This window comes from Xyrauchen texanus, chromosome 42 (assembly GCF_025860055.1).
Source record: "Xyrauchen texanus isolate HMW12.3.18 chromosome 42, RBS_HiC_50CHRs, whole genome shotgun sequence".
NCBI lineage: Eukaryota > Metazoa > Chordata > Actinopteri > Cypriniformes > Catostomidae > Xyrauchen > Xyrauchen texanus.
This window is the reverse complement of record NC_068317.1, coordinates 16,026,124-16,043,263: the sequence shown is the minus strand read 5'-3', so window position 1 is coordinate 16,043,263 and position 17,140 is coordinate 16,026,124. Positions and strand designations below refer to the sequence as shown.

Below are 17,140 nucleotides of genomic sequence, written 5' to 3'. Positions count from 1 at the left end.
CCTACAAAGCTGAAATATAACAAAATCTTAATTTGTGTTTTGCAGATGAAAGAAAGTCATACACATCTGAGATAGCATGAGAGTGCGTAAATGATGAGAGAATGTTCATTTTAGGGTGAACTATCTCTTTAAAAACTGTCTTGGAAAATGTTTGCCATGCCTTCATAATTTTTGCTACCTTTTAAGTGCCTTTTTTATGGATAGCTTTTATTGTTTTACCCAGTACAAGATTACGAAGAACAATGAAAATCTAAATTGAGCAAAATAATCATGCAATATATAAATAAACCTTCAAATATGAAAAATCATAATAAGAATCAATGAAAATATAATTTTATTAAAATAATCTGTGTAATTTTGTTTTACACAATTTACAACTGTGCCTCTATTGTGCCTTCATTTGCTTCATTCTCAACCAATATGAGACATTTGATGAGTGAAGCAAACACAGAAATCGAGATAAACATGAAATGTGATGTATTTTGAGCATTGTTGTATGTAATTTCCAATCAAATTATGCAAGAAGTGTGAAAATATTATTAAAATGTATGTAGTATTCTGGGTTGAAAAAAACGTTTTAAAATGTTATTTCCATCATCATAATTTCCACCATAGAAAACAACCAAACACAATACATCATTTGGAATGTGATGAGAATGAAATTGTGGTAGAAAGGTTGTTTCAGGAGGAATTATGTTTCAGAAGTTTCTTGCTATGCATATATGTATAATGTTGGGAATTACTGGAGAAATTAAATAAACTAGTGAGAGTTTCAAAGGTCTATTTTAAGGAAGTTTATTTTCTAATCATCAACAGGGCCAAAAGAGCCCATAGTTGAAGAAACCTTCAAGTATACATCTGCCCACACACTTGCACCCTCTCCTTACACCCACCAAACACTGCAATAAATCTTGAAAGGTGAAGCACTTTTTAAAAGCACTAATAACCAGCTTCATCTAACCTTCACTAAGAATGTGTCGTAATGCCAAACTTTGTGTTGCCATGAAGAGATAATTACAGCAAAGAAACAGAAAGCAATAATTCATTACATCTTCACTAATGGCAAAATGCTAAATTATTAAAAGACTAGTGACTATATACACAGCCTGCGAATAAATCAGCGGACTAAGATTTTACGGGCCTATGCACTTATAACAATTTGAAGTGCACACAATCAAACCAATGCAACTTGGTTAAATATTCATACTATTTAATGAAGCATAAAAGCTGCAGCAGGCTGTGTAAAGCATAACAAATATTTACTATGTAACTGGCAAAAGAGTGTATCACTTAAAAAATAAGGAATATTTTAAAGGAAAATGTAATGAAGAAATATTTGTTTGTATTAAAGCAAATCAAAGCAAAAAAAAAAAAAAGGAAGTTACAATGGAAGTATATGGGGCAACCATTAACTGTAAACTTGCCCCATACACTTGCATTAGAAGTACATAAATGCCAACATTGTGAATTGTTTTTTTGCTGTTACTAACTGCCACAGATGCCTTCGATACATCTTAACTTGTACTTATCCAGCCATACCTCTTTAAATAATGTGACAATACCAGAAAGATGTTGATAATGCTTCTTAATGTGCCAAGTAACTACAACTTCAATTCAAAAAAGTTGTGAAAAGTGCTAATAAAAGCAAAGAAGAGTGATTTGTAAATTATATTCACTCTTTGCTATATTGAAAGCACTACAACAACACATTTTATGATGTTTTAACATGTGACTTTCATTGTTTTTTTTTTTTTTTAAATATAGAGTAATTTCAAATCAGATGATTGCAACACGCTCCAAAAAAGTTGGGACAGGGGCAGTTTAAGACTAATAACAATTTGACTAGTTGAAATAACAAGGTGTTGTGAAACAGGAGATGTTAAACAGGTGAGGCAATCGTATCATAGTACTGTATACTGTATAAGCACACTCCAAAAACAGCCTAGTCCTTCAAGAGCAAGGGTCATTTGAGACTTGTCAATTTGCCAACAGATGCTTCAGCAAATAATCAATCACTGAAAACAATGTTCCCCAAAGACAAATTGGAAGGATTTGGGGCATTTCACCCTCTGCAGTGAAAAATATAGTTAAAAGATTCAAGGAATCAGGTCAAATTTCAGTGCTTAAAGGGCAAGAAAAAAACCACTTCTGAATGCAGGTGATCTCTGATTCCTCAGACATCACTGTCTTAAAAACATCATTCTTCTGTAATGGATATCATGAACATGGTCTTGGGATTACATTAGTAAACCATTGTTGGTCAACAACATTCACCGCAGCATCCACAGATGCAAGTTAAGACTTTACTATGCAAAGCAGAAGCCGTACATCAACACTGTCCAGAAGCGCTGCTGACTTCTCTGGGCTCTGGGCTCCAAAGGTTTTGAAAAACACAGACATCATGTTATCCGGGCCAAAGAGGAAAAGAGCTTTCCAAGCTGTTATTAGCGTCAGGTCCAAAGCCAGTGTCTGTATGGGCCAGGGGTGTGTCAGTGCCCATGGCATGGGTAACTCACACATCAGTGAGGGCACCATTAATGCAGACAGATATGTTCAAATTTTGGAGCAACATATACTGCCATCCAGCACCTTCTTTCCAGGGACATCCCTGCATTTTCCAGCAGGACAACTTCAAACTACATACCGGATTTCAAGTGCATGGCTGTGTGAGCAGAGAGTGCGGGTGCTCCTGCAGTCCTGACCTGTCTCCAATTGAGAAAGAGTCAATACGGCAATGAAGACCCCGTACAATTGTGCAACTAAAGACCTGCATTATGGAAGATTGGGGGAAAATTTCACTTTTTTTTATTAATTTTTTTTATTAAGTTTTTTGCAGACATATAAAGGGTGTTACAACAGATGTAAAATGAAACAAAGTGTCTGAAAGAAAATCAAGAAAAATCAACAGAACAGTTCCACACATCAATATAGACCCCCACCAATCAGCCCTCCCACTCCACCCCACCCCTAAAGCCACTTGTAGCTCTCACAAGTAGATAAAAAAATAAAAAATAATAATAATAATAAAAAATAATAATAATAGTAGTAGTAATACAAAAATAAATAAATATAAATAATAAAATAAGATAAATAAATTATACGCATACAAAAGTTGTCATAAGACACACAGTAAACAAAAGAATAAAAGTCTCCCCCCTCCCCACAGAAGTCTAATCAGGAGGTCCTGACATCTCAATAAGGCCTTCAATAGTAGTAAGTACAGGGCTCCAAGATTTATGAAATGATCTCAGCGAACCTTTAAGAGAATGTCAGATTTTTTCAAGGTGGATGCATTGCAATACCTCTCTTATCCAGTCGTCATGTGATGGAGGAGAAGCATGCTTCCATTTAAGGAGGCTGGCACGCCTGGCCAGCAAAGTAGTAAAGGCAATGACGCAGTGCGCTGTAGCTGGTATACATGGGATTGGGGAAAGGCCGAACAGGACAGTCAAGGAATTAGGGACAAAAGTGTAATTGAGGGCCTGTGAGAGAGTTCTGAAAATGTCAGACCAATAGTCTGATAGCACCGGGCATGACCAGAACATGTGAAGATGATCGGCTGGGGATTGTTTGCATCTGTTACAGGCATCACTTCTGTTAGGAAACAATTTAGCCAGTCTGGCATTAGTGAAATGGGCTCTGTGAAGCACTTTACATTGTATTAGGCCATGTCTAGCACAAATAGATGAAGAGTGAACTAAACTGAGAATGTTTTTCCACTGGTCATCGGAAATGTCAATGCCCAAATCTTGCTTCCAGGTTATCTTAAGGGAGTCAATCGGAGAAGGGGTTAAGGAGATTATTTTACCATAAATGGTTGAAATCAGTCGTCTTTGACCAGAGTCGAAGGTGAGAATTGAATCAATTTCTGATTCGGGTGGACGATTGGGAAAATGGGGAAATAACTTTTGAATAAAGTGCCTCACTTGAAAAAAATGAAAAAGATGACTATTAGGAAGGTTAAATTTAGCTGATAAGGAAGAGAAGGGTAGAGAGACCCTTTGCTGCCCAAATATCAAAGAAGCTGTCTGCAAGGGATGGGGAAAATAAGTGATTATTTGAAATTGGCATATGAATCGATGCTCTATTTAGACCAAATTGTTTTCTGAATTGATGCCAAATCTTAATAGTATTAATAACTATTGGATTGCTCGAGATTTTGTGTACCCCAAGGGGAAGCTGGGAGCAGATATTAGAAAGTAAATAACGAGAGGAAGATATCTCTATATGCACCCAGGGCGGACTAGAGGCACAACCTTCAAGGCCAACCCAATATAGTAATTTATGGATGTTACATGCCCAAAAGTTGTATCGAAAATTTGGCAGAGCTAAGCCCCCTTCAGATTTGGGAAGCTGAAGAACTGACTTCCTGATGCGAAATTTCACTTTTTAAAGTTAAACTTGTGTTTTCAGTGCCCAAATGCATAATAAGTGTTATTAGAAGAAATGTTGATGTTTCACAGTGGTAAACACTCGACTGTCCCAATTTTTTGGAGCGTGTTGCAATAATCTGATTTGAAATTACTGTACATAAAAAGAAACAAACAAAAAAAAAAAAGCTATGAAATTCACAGGTTAAGACATCATATAATGTTTAGCTGTAGTGCTTTCAATATAGCAAAGGGTGAATACTATTTACAAATCACTCATTTTTGTTTTTATTAGCATTTTTCATACTGACCCAACTTTTTCAGAATTGGGGTTGTAGATATTAAGATTTGGTTTGATTTAATTATGGTAATGTAGGAATGTGCGTGTGAGTAAAGGTCTGAAGGTATAAACCTAAGGTGACTCAGAGACTCATAGCCCAGTGTCTGATACAAGCACTCAAAGTCTATAAGGTCTACAAATATGCAGCTCAAACGGGCACTAATTGCCAGTGACTAATTACATCACTGGTCTGTCATGTCCAGTTTTGCATCATCCCTCTCATCAGCAAAGTTACACAGGGCTAATTAGAGTAAATTATTCAAGAGCTAGTTGCAGAGTTGACTATGCTATTTGGTGACCTCAGACACTTACGATCTGACCATTAGACATTATATGTTTCAGTAAATAAATGCATCCAATAAATCTACACTATCACTTTGACTATATTCCTGGGTGGAACATTGAGGAATTTAAATGTGCTTCATTAGCAATGAAAAGTTTGAGAGTTTGACAAGCATTGGAAAGCAGATAGCTCAACTAGCTTTTAAACCTTCTAGTTCACTTGAGTGTGTTTGGAAGGGTGGAGCTCAAATGATTTACTAAAAGGCTATAAACATTCACACATTTCAAAGAATTATCTCAGTATGCTCTTATAAAGGTAAATATGTTAATGCACTTTGAGAAGTGGATGCAATCTTGGAATTTTATGAAAATTAAGACAATGAAAGTACAGCTGTATGGCTAAAATGCTTTGATAAAACAAGGCAACAATTTTAAGGGGTCGTTCACACGGAGCTACTGTTTGTGTCAATCTGCACTGTTTTTCAATAGATTTTCTATGTAAACATGTGATAGACAGATGTCATTGACTGTGGCCCTGTGTCTTTCTGAACAATACCACTGGTGGATATCTAACCTGTTCGGAGCCCATGTTGGACATCCCCCCCGCAGGTCCAGAGTTCATGCTCATCTGGTTGCCCATTTGGGCCATGTTGCTCGAGTTGGGGGTCATGAGGTTCATGCCATTACCGTTGTACATGTTGTTGTTGGCCTGCTGGCCAAACTGAGGTGGCGACTGCTGAGTGAACATACTACGGAAGGAAGCAGAAAAAGGTATTGACACACTTCTTACAACCAGGAAGTCTACATTACCCGAAATACAGGTAATTACTACTGTAAATAAAAGTTCAGATTTGAGGTATGACTCTAAAAGGTATTCAAAGACAAAATAACTCACACCTTTCAAAGTTCAAAATTACAAGAAAAAGTTAGAGCAATATACATATATATACATACATACACTGTATATAATACTGGTAATACAGGCAACTGGTGCTGATGCTGTGTGTGATGTTAGTGATTATATCTGCACCTGTTGGCATTCATGTTTCCCTGTGTCCAGCCATTCATATCAGGGGAGGACTGGAAAGAGGTGTTGCCCTGCGCCTGTTGCATCATGGGACTCTGGGCGTGGCCCATCCTGGGAGACATCAGGGGGCTCTGAGGGGTGGCGGCACCACCGAACCCACCATCCGACTGCTGACTCATACCTGACACACAGACGTACACATGTGCACACACATGCAGACATGAGTGGTCTAAATTTGGCTTGAAACATACATTTATCACAGAATACTGGAACATGTATAAACACGTTATTACTTGTACAGCATTTATTCCACACACACTCTCAGTCACACATCACTCACATTTACACTCTTTTGAGATTTATTCATTATATGAATCCATAAACTGATAGTTAAATTGATGATAATTAAATTTAGGGATGTCAATTGATACAATTGAAAAATACTTTCCTTATTTTATTGCATCTTGCATAACAAAATATAACAAACTAAAATATTTTGTAAATACATTTGATATATTTTAAATATAAAATAATTTTGCCATTAATAATACATTTTAGTTCAATAAATTCAGGATAATTACTGGGTTTGGCAATTTTTGCTGTTTACTCATCTAACTGCGTACTATAATACCGATTCTATATGTCTCAAAACACTTAATACGATGCAAATCTGCAAAATTCTTATCTGAAACATTTTCTGCCTGTCAATCATTTTGCATTCAGGTTCGCTGACATGTGGTTTGCTGATATGTGTTTGGAGGGCGGGTTTTAAAGAGCTTTGTAGAGATTTTGCAGAGAGCAGCATGAAACTTTTAGAATGTAAAATTGAAAAATCCACTAAAACAATTAACACCGTAAAATATTTTTCCAATTGAACATATGCATTAACATGTTCATTTTGACAGCCCTAATAATAAATATAATTATCTATAAGCACACATTCACAGCTACACACTCGTCTCAACACAATTAATGAAAATCATTACATTTCCAAACTAATTAGCTGATCATAATTTTAGAAAAAGCAGAAATCATTCTGTGAAGTGTTTCCTTTCCATAATCAAAAGTGAGGAATCAGGAGGGACTGATGTACAGTGGGACAATAGAGGGTTTAGAGGTGTTATAAGCAGGCAGTAGGGCAGAGTTACACATGCAGGTTAGTGTTAGTGGCTAGGACAGCCAGAGGAGGAGGGGTGGGTGGGGAGTGGGCGTGGTTGGGGTCTGGGTCACCGCATAATTGGTTTAAAAATCAACTGCTCCGCTTCCACTGATCACCATCAGCCAATTAGTCTAGGCAAGACAGACACTGACATATGACACACAGCACAGGCAAAGACATAGGCACAATTATCAAGAATTGAACAGATTGTATGATTTGATTAAATAATGGCTCTGTCATCTATTTAAGTGAAAATCTATAGATCTATAGTCATTACATGGACTTATTTTAATGTGGTGCAAATATCAAGTGACTTTTCTGCCCTCTAGTGTCATTATTGCTCCTTTCTGCTACTTGTTATCTCTCAAGGGCATTGCAGTAGTAGGTATTTATATAATGTTACATGAATTCCATAAAGTGCTAAAATTATCTATTACCACACAGTACTTGGCTAAACAACTACAGGCAGACATTAAAAAGCCCAAATCATCACTGACACAGAAGCGTATAACTTAGTTAATATTGTAAATATGAAGATCGCAAGATATGAAAGGGTTTGCCCTTGAACTTAATGTCAATATCTAACACTAAACGGATCTCATACTGTTAAAATGAATCCCAATGAATGCTAATTTAACCACTATTCCCCCAGAATTGAAAATATCTGCATCTAAAAAATAAAAATAAAACGTTAAATGTACAGGTGAAACTCGAAAAATTAGAATATCGTGCAAAAGTTCATTAATTTCAGTAATTCAACTTAAAAGGTGAAACTAATATATTATATAGACTCATTACAAGCAAAGTAAGATATTTCAAGCCTTTATTTGATATAATTTTGATGATTATAGCTTACAGCTTATGAAAACCCCAAATTCAGAATCTCAGAAAATTAGAATATTACATGAAATCAATAAAAAAAAGGATTTTAAATACAGAAATGTCGGCCCTCTGAAAAGTATAATCATGCATATGTACTCAGTACTTGGTTTGGGCCCCTTTTGCATTAATTACTGCCTCAATGCGGCGTGGCATGGATGCTATCAGCCTGTGGCACTGCTGAGCTGTTATGGAAGACCAAGATGCTTCAATAGTGGCCTTCAGCTCTTCTGCATTGTTTGGTCTCATGTCTCTCATCTTTCTCTTGAATGCCCCATAGATTCTCTATGGGTTCAGGTCAGGTGAGTTTGCTGGCCAATCAAGCACAGTAATACCATGGTCATTGAACCAGGTTTTGGTACTTTTGGCAGTGTGGGCAGGTGCCAAGTCCTGCTGGAAAATGAAGTCAGCATCTCCATAAAGCTTGTCTGCTGAAGGAAGCATGAAGTGCTCTAAAATGTCCCGGTAGACGGCTGCGTTGACTCTGGACTTAATAAAGCACAGTGGACCAACACCAGCCGATAACATGGCTCCCCAAACCAACACAGACTGTGGAAACTTCACACTGGACTTCAAGCATCTTGGATTGTGTGCCTCTCCATTCTTCCTCCAGACTCTGGGACCTTGGTTTCCAAATGAGATGCAAAATTTGCTCTCATCAGAAAAGAGGACTTTGGACCACTGAGCAACAGACCAGTTCTTTTTTCTTTAGCCCAGGTAAGACGTTTGACATTTGAAGCCCATGTCCAGGACCCGTCTGTGTGTGGTGGCTCTTGATGCAGTAACTCCAGCCTCAGTCCACTCCTTGTGAAGCTCCCCACACATTTGAATGGCCTTTTCCTGACAATCCTCTCCAGGCTACGGTCATCCCTGCTGCTTGTGCACCTTTTTCTTCCACACTTTTCCCTTCCACTTAACTTTCTATTAATGTGCTTTGATACAGCACTTTGAGAACATCCAACTTCTTTTGCAATTACCTTTTGAGGCTTTCCCTCCTTGTGGAGGGTGTCAATGATGGTTTTCTGCACAACTGTCAGGTCAGCAGTCTTCCCCATGATTGTGAATTCAACTGAACCAGACTGAGAGACCATTTAAAGGCTCAGGAACCCTTTGCAGGTGTTTAGCTGATTAGAGTGTGACACTTTGAGCCTACAATACTGAACCTTTTCACAATATTCTAATTTTCTGAGATTCTGAATTTGGGGTTTTCATAAGCTGTAAGCCATAATCATCAAAATTATATCAAATAAAGGCTTGAAATATCTTACTTTGCTTGTAATGAGTCTATATAATATATTAGTTTCACCTTTTAAGTTGAGTTACTGAAATTAATGAAGTTTTGCACGATATTCTAATTTTTCGAGTTTCACCTGTATATCTATATCTCTATATGTGTGTGTTTATGTGTATGTATATATATATATATATATATATATATATATATATATATATATATATATAGTCTACAGTACTTTCAGTACAATTAAAATATTTTTTGCACTGTAACATTATGAAAATTAAGCACATTTCCACAAATTGAATTCCTAATTCTTAATGCGAAAAAATATTATTCACCCCAAATTCCTATTAATTTAATGCAAAAACCTCACTTATTATTGTAAAACAGTAATGCAAATCATATAAAATCAACATTTTCTTTCAGTTATTAAAATAACATATTCCATAAAACTAATAATATGATATATACTTACAATTATACATTAATATAATATATAGTAATATGTTTTCATAATATTAGGCTACAAAAAAACTAGGAATGTCACAATGCCAATAAACAAAATTTCTTAAATATAGGCTTGATTTTGTCAATGATTTTTGTTTTTGTTAATTCTTTTGACAGTTTTCTGAGATTGACTGCATTAATTGCTTAATCGACAATTACCATGATTTTTATAATTAGATGCAACTAAAAGTTGCTCATCTAGTACTTTTGAGAGATTAATTTTGCATAACACAGCTGACCTATACCTAAACTACCACATTACTAATTAAACCATATTAACTGACCATAAACATTTTTTATTTTTCACTGCATGGTCAAATCACTCAAGTTAAGCCTGTAGTGTTGCCGACTGCAGGTGCGTGAGTGTGTGTAAGCACATGACACACAGACATAGAGAAAGGGCAGGCAGTACCTGAGCTGGGGAACTGAAAGGCACTGTGCTGCATTTGTGGGCTCATAACAGCCCCAAACTGTCCGCTCAGACTGCCCAGCATCACCTGGTTAGCTAGACTCATCTGAGAGCCATGCATGGTGCTGTGGGAGAGGAGCTGGGGGGCGGGAAGGTTGGGGGAACCGGGGGAGAAGGGGCTGGTTGAGGGGGGCGGAGAGGCCAGTCCTGTACCGTAGTTGGGCGGATAGGGGAACTGCTGGGGGTTGGCCTGGGGGATCCGTGGGTTGTTCATGCCAGCAGCGGCCATGTTGGGCGGCAGGCTGAGGCCCTGGGCTCGCATGACCATGCTGCGCTGCTGTTGCTGCTGCTGCTGCTGCTGCTGCTGCTGCTCGATGCTGGTCCAGCTGACGTTGGCGTATGTGATTGCTCAGCATCTCTCTCTGCTGCTGGGCCAGCATCTGTGCATTGATTGTCCCCTGGGAGACAAAGATTGTTTCACATGTGTTTCAGACAAGCTGAGGTCAACATTTGTGCAGAAGGGAGCATGGAGGAAGGGAGGATGTGGTCTGATGTACCTGATTTGGAACGTTGGGTCGTAGAGGTAGGTTCATGTTTGACACTCCAGTCATCTGATTCATCATAGGCTGCCGATTCTGTGGGAAATAGACAGATATAGACACCAATCAGACATTAAAAGGCCACGTTTAAAAATAGGAATGGTTGTAAAGTGTAGCATCTCTAATTTCGTTGATCTGCGGCTTTAAAAAATGAATTTCACGCATCAGTGTGCTGATAAACATGATGTTCACATGTTGAAATTAGGACTGCGTTCCCTCAAAAGTTGAAAAAACATGTTCTCTTACGAGAGGTTCTCTCGTATTGCGTAAGCTAGCTTACGCTACAGGAAAGATTCATCTTTTCTGAGATATTGAAGCCAAAAAATTATCCTTAATTTTTGTATCCATTGTCAACGCAGTGCGGCAGCTGCAGACCTTGAGCGGGCTAGCTAGCGAGCTCATAGGTTGCTCTGCGGCAACTGCTGCAGCCTATAGACGAGCTTGGGCGAACTCGCATCCAATGAGAGGCGTCCGCGCGCTCACTGCAACAAAGCCCGCCAAAATGGGCGTGACTAGAGTGCATATAAGCGTAGTTCGTAGGCTGGAACCCTGATTTTCATCTCTTCAGCGAAGCTCTTCGCATCTCTGAACTGGAAGCCGCGTCGCCGTTCGAGGGGCATCAAGCAAGCGTGGACAGCGCCGAAGAAGCCGGCCGTCTTCGCCACCTTCAGCCGTCCTGCGAGCTACGCCATCCGGCGACGTATCCTTTTAAAGCAAGCTAGTTCTTATGAACTTTACAAAAGAGTACGAGCGTCTTTTTAAAGATGCCTCGCTCCACTTGCGCCTCATGCCGCGCCCCTCTCAGCACCGGAGACCGCCACGTCATCTGCGCTCTCTGCCTGGGACTGGGGCATGCAGAGCTCCCCCTCGCTGAAGGCGGATGCGATCTCTGTGAGGAGCTTCCGATGTCGACCCTGCGGGCTTGACTCGAAGCACTCAGGACCGAAGCCGCCCGCCGCCTTCCATTCAGCCGCGCAGTAAAAAGCGCCGCTCTCAAAGGCTGCCGGAACCAGTGGTAGAAGCGATTGCCTCGCCGGAGCCCCTCCCTCGAGCATCGCCATCACCCTCCCCGCCCACTCGGGACGCGCAGTTGCGGCCGAGCGGCTGCTCTGCTGCCATCTCGGACGAAGAAGCGGAGGATAAGGGCTGTTCCATCATGGCTTCGGACAGCGAGGAGTGGTCAGGCTCACACGCCTCCTCCTCGGCCCAGGAATCCAGCAGGACCAGCGCCGAGTCGAAGGGGAACTAACGCGACTCCTCACACAGGTTGTCGACCGCCTCGGGCTCGAGTGGTCACCGCCCCTGAACAGGCTCCCAACAGACTCCACGCCGCACCTTTGCCCGCCCTCCGCGAGATGGCGGTCTAAGCTGGTGCTCCCGTCTAAGGCCTGCAGAACTACTTCTGCCTGTGTTGGCCGCGCCTATACCGCCGCCGGCCAAGCCGCATCTGCTCTGCATTCCATGGCCGTCTTACAGACAGAGGCTGTTTCAGATCTGACTAGCCGACTTGGGAGAAGCTGAACGCACTACGCGCGCTCTCTCTGTCCGGTCTCTTCGGTTCCGCAGTGAGTGGCATTGTTGACCGTTTCCGAGCCCAAGCCATGAATCTCTTTCTGCCTCGTCGCGCTAGCTCCTCTGCAGGCCGCCCACGTGACCAGCCTCCTGCACGAACCTCTTCACAGCGCCCAGCTCAACAAGCCAGACTTCTCAGCGTCGACAGGGCGGCCGCCCTCGATCAGCGCTCAGACAGCCGCCCCCTGCGGGCCTCGGCCTAAGATTGTACTGAAACCTGAGCAACCGAAGTCCTCCTAGCGTTGTTGAGAAAGCGGCGGCTCAGTCCCGCCACGGCCGGACCACCGTCAAAGCTTCGCCCCTGTCAGTCCCCTTCTCTCAGGCTACTGCAGTGGTGGATTCAGCAGCCAACAAGCCGGTGATACTACCCGTTTGCCTGCACTCAAACGCCGTTTTCACGGCGACCCAAAGAAATCTTGTAAAGAGTAAACATGCCTTATGTGTAGAAATTGTGCCCACAATCCAGTGCTCACCCCTACACACAAGCATTACACATCCCGTGTCCCTATCAGAGCACACACACATAAGCGGTTACGACCCGCTCGAGTGTTAGAGTTAATAACGCGCCCACGAGCCCGTCGCGCGCTCCCTCCTCTGCCCGCTCTGTCACACGGCCAGCTGTATGTAAGTCCCGTACGCCCCTGTCAGTCCCCTTCTCTCAGGCTACTGCAGTGGTGGATTCAGCAGCCAACAAGCCGGTGATATTACCCGCTTGCCTGCACTCAAACGGCGTTTCCACGGCGACCCAAAATAAAGCCTTATGTGTAGAAAATGTGCCCACGATTCAGTGCTCACCCCTACACACAAGCATTACACGTCCCGTGTCCCTATCAGAGCACACTCACATAAAGCGGTTACGACCGCTCGAGTGTTAGGGTTAATAAACGCACCCACGAATCCGTCGCGCGCCCATTCTCTGGCCGCTCTGTCACCACGACCAGCCTTATGTGTAGAAAATGTGCCCACAATCTAGTGTTCAGCTCTACACACAAGCATTACACGTTCCGTGTCCCCATCAGAGCACACTCAAAAGCGGTTACGAACCACTCGAGTGTTAGAGTCAATAAATGCGCTCACGAATACGCCCGCTCTGTCACACAGCCAGCAAACACTTCTCTGTATGTAAGTCCCGTGCCCGTGGCTATGCTTGCGCATCACTTAACAGACGTGACTCTTTCCCCATTCACCTCAATCGGAAGTCACTCACAGAACAGCCTGTCCATGCTGTCTGCGAGCAGTCCAGCATAAGCACAGTAAGCGCTCACACATTCTGTTCAGCTGCTGTGTGCGGCAATCAGAGCGATTTGGCCATTCACCCTCTAACATTACGCTTCAAAGCGTGGGAAGACATTCCAGGGATATCCGAATGGGTGTTAAGCACAATAAAACAGGGCTATTTGCTACAGTTCGATCGCCGTCCTCCTTGCTTCAGAGCCGGCTCGAAACTACTTTGAACACGGAAGCAGCGTGCATGCTTTGTTCAGAAATAGCAAACCTTCTGTGCAAAAGGGCCATAGAGAGAGTGCCGCCTCCCTGAGCTGAGTCGGGGTTTTACAGCCGTTATTTTCTTGTCCCCAAGAAAGACGGCGGCCTCAGACCAATATTAGATCTCAGGGTTTTGAACAAAGCGCTTGCAAAAGACCGTTCAAAATGCTTACAACCAGCAAACTCCTCGCGCATGTGCGCCAGGGGACTGGTTTATTTCTCTCGATCTGAAAAATGCATACTTTCAGATTCAGATAAATCCCGTCACAGGCCATTCTTGAGATTCGCCCGACGGCCAGGTTTATCAATACACCGTCCTTCCGTTCAGCCTGTCCTTAGCACCCCGTACTTTCACGAAGTGCATGGACGCTGGCGCTCGCACCCCTGCGGAGTCAGGGTTTGCGAATTCTGAACTATTTGGACGATTGGCTGATTTTGGCACAATCACATACAGAGCTTCTGTCTCACAGGACAGTTCTCCTCAGTCATCTGAACAGTTTGGGCCTTGCAGTCAATTGGACCAAGAGCTCACTACAGCCCAGTCAGGCAATTTCCTTCCTTGGAATAGAACTAGACTCAGTGGCAATGACGGCTCGCTTATCTACACAGCGCGCCGTGTGCAGCGACTAGCAGCGTCATTTCAGATGAACAGCCTCACACCTCTGAAGAAATTTCAGAGAGTGCTAGGCTACATGGCCTCAGCTGCAGCAGTACTTCAGCTGGGTTTACTGCACATCGCCCGCTTCAGCATTGGCTAAACACCGCGCGTCTCGCCGGGCTTGGGCCACAGGCCGCCAGCCCATCAAGGTGACTCAGACCTGTATTTCAGCTCTGCAGCCCTGGACAGTGGCCGAATGGTATCAGCGGGAGTGACAATGGGAGCTGTATCTCGCCGAAAAGTCATCTCGACAGACGCATCCAACACGGGTTGGGGCGCGGTCTCGCGAGGGCTCTCCGGTTTTCGGCCTATGGTCAGTTCAGGAAAAGCTCCTTCACATAAATTGTCTGGAAATGATAGCGGTCGAGTACGCGCGCGTGCGCTTTCTCCCGGTCATTCAGGGTCACCACGTCCTGGTCCGTTCGGACAACAGATCTGTGGTATCCTACCTAAACCGTCAGGGCGGTGTCAGATCCAGGAACCTCTTCCATCTGACGAAACGCATACTGAGTTGGTCCCAGTGCCACCTGCGCTCGCTGAGGGCGACGCACGTGCCAGGCCACCTGAACGACGGCCCGGACAGACTGTCCAGAGACAATATTCCCCAGGGGAATGGTCCCTGCACGCTCAAACAGTCCAGACGTTATGGCACCTATTCGGCAGAACGGAGATAGACCTCTTTAGCGTCCAAAGAGAACTCTCACTGCCCAATATTTTTCTCAAAGCGAGGACGCGCTGGCCCAGGACTGGCCCAGACGCCCGCTTTATGCCTTCCCTCCCGTCTCGCTATTGCCACAGGTAATGCAGAGGATCAGGAAACAGCGTCACTCGGTGCTCCTCATAGCCCCGCGTTGGGAGAATCAGACATGGTTCCCGGAGCTTACGCAGCTGTCACTGACAGCGCCGTGGCCCATCCCAGTGAGAGCAGATTTCCTCTCTCAAGCTCGCGGCACAATTTGGCATCCCCACCCAGAGCGCTGGGCACTGCATGCGTGGGTGATCAACGACTACCCGTCGCTCTGCCAGAAGGAGTAATAAACACCATCATACACGCTAGAGCCCCCTTCCACGAGAAGACTCTATGCGTCAAAATGGTCTGTGTTCTCAAAATGGCGCACCGACCGAGACCTGGACCCGTGGACATGTGGGGTGTCGTCGCTGCTCGTATTTCTACAAGAGCTGCTGGATAAGAGCAGATCCCCATCCACGCTCAAAGTGTATGTGGCGGCCGTTGCGGCGTTCAGCTGAACCCTGCACGGCCAGTCATGGGGTAAAAGCGAGCTGGTCATCCGCTTCCTCAGGGGAGCTAGAAGGATGAACCCCCGCGCCCCCATCGGTTCCTATCTGGGATCTTTCTATAGTTCTCGAAACTATGAAAGCCCCCCCCTTTCGAACCACTTCAATCCGTGGATTTGAAATACCTTTCACTCAAAACCATTTTTCTGACTGCCCTGTCATCAGTCAAACGTGTGGGAGACCTTCAGGCGCTGTCTGTCAGCGCTGCGTGTCTTGAGTTTGGACCAAGTGACTCCAAGGTCATTTTAAAGCCTAGACACGGCTATGTTCCCAAGGTGATCGGTACTCCTTTCAGAGCACAGGTCATTTCCCTATCGGCGCTGCCAGCACCCGTTAGCGAACGCGACGCCAATCTCCTTTGCCCGGTCAGAGCACTGAGATTGTATAATGCGCGCTCCGCCACTTTCAGACGCTCTGAGCAGCTTTTCGTTTCATTCGGAGGGCGCACCAAAGGTCTCGCGCCTCGAAACAGACACTATCTAGATGGATAGTGGACGCTATTGCTGCTGCATACGCGTCAAAAGACCTGCCATGCCCGTTGGGCATTAGGGCTCACTCCACTAGAGGCATGGCATCCTCGTGGGCATGGTCCAGCGGGATTTCCATTCACGACATATGTGTGGCAGCGGGATGGACTTCCCCCTCCACCTTTGTCAGATTTTACAATATGGAAGTGCCCGCTCTGCAGGCAAAACTACTAGCGGTTTAATACGCTACAGCTCCCCTGGTGAGCTGCACTGATGGGACACATTCCACACAGACCGGCACTGCCGCTCTGTCGTTCCCTTCCCACTATGTGCTTATGTATTACACAATCAATGACCCGCATTCTTATTTCCCCACTCATAAGGGCTCCCACGGGTCCCCCCTTAATTCCCTGGGGCTCATACAATGGATGCTTGGCGCGCACGGCGTTGACAATGGGTTCCGGTAGCGTAAGCTAGCTTATGCAATACGAGAGAACCTCTCGTAAGAGAACGTATCGGTTACCTAACGTAACCTCGGTTCTCTCTAGATGAGGGAACGAGTATTGCGTAGCCGGCCGTGCTCGCGCCATGAGCGACTTTTCGCTTCAGTCAATGAAAACCAGGGTTCCAGCCTACGAACTACGCTTATATGCACTCTAGTCACGCCCATTTTGGCGGGCTTTGTTGCAGTGAGCGCGCGGACGCCTCTCATTGGATGCGAGTTCGCCCAAGCTCGTCTATAGGCTGCAGCAGTTGCCGCAGAGCAACCTATGAGCTCGATAGCTAGCCCGATCAAGGTCTGCAGCTGCCGCACTGCGTTGACAATGGATACAAAAATTAAGGATAATTTTTT

General features: G+C 43.8%; 1 protein-coding gene across 1 annotated transcript in view; it reads right to left on the bottom strand.

The window, feature by feature from the left end:
* LOC127635315 (nuclear receptor coactivator 2-like) overlaps window positions 1–17,140 on the bottom strand; it is a 147,342-nt gene that overhangs the window by 4,148 nt on the left and 126,054 nt on the right. The window contains 5 exon segments of the mRNA XM_052115246.1: window positions 5,567–5,741; window positions 6,023–6,200; window positions 10,424–10,592; window positions 10,594–10,668; window positions 10,768–10,845. Coding sequence (XP_051971206.1) covers window positions 5,567–5,741; window positions 6,023–6,200; window positions 10,424–10,592; window positions 10,594–10,668; window positions 10,768–10,845 — 675 coding nt within the window.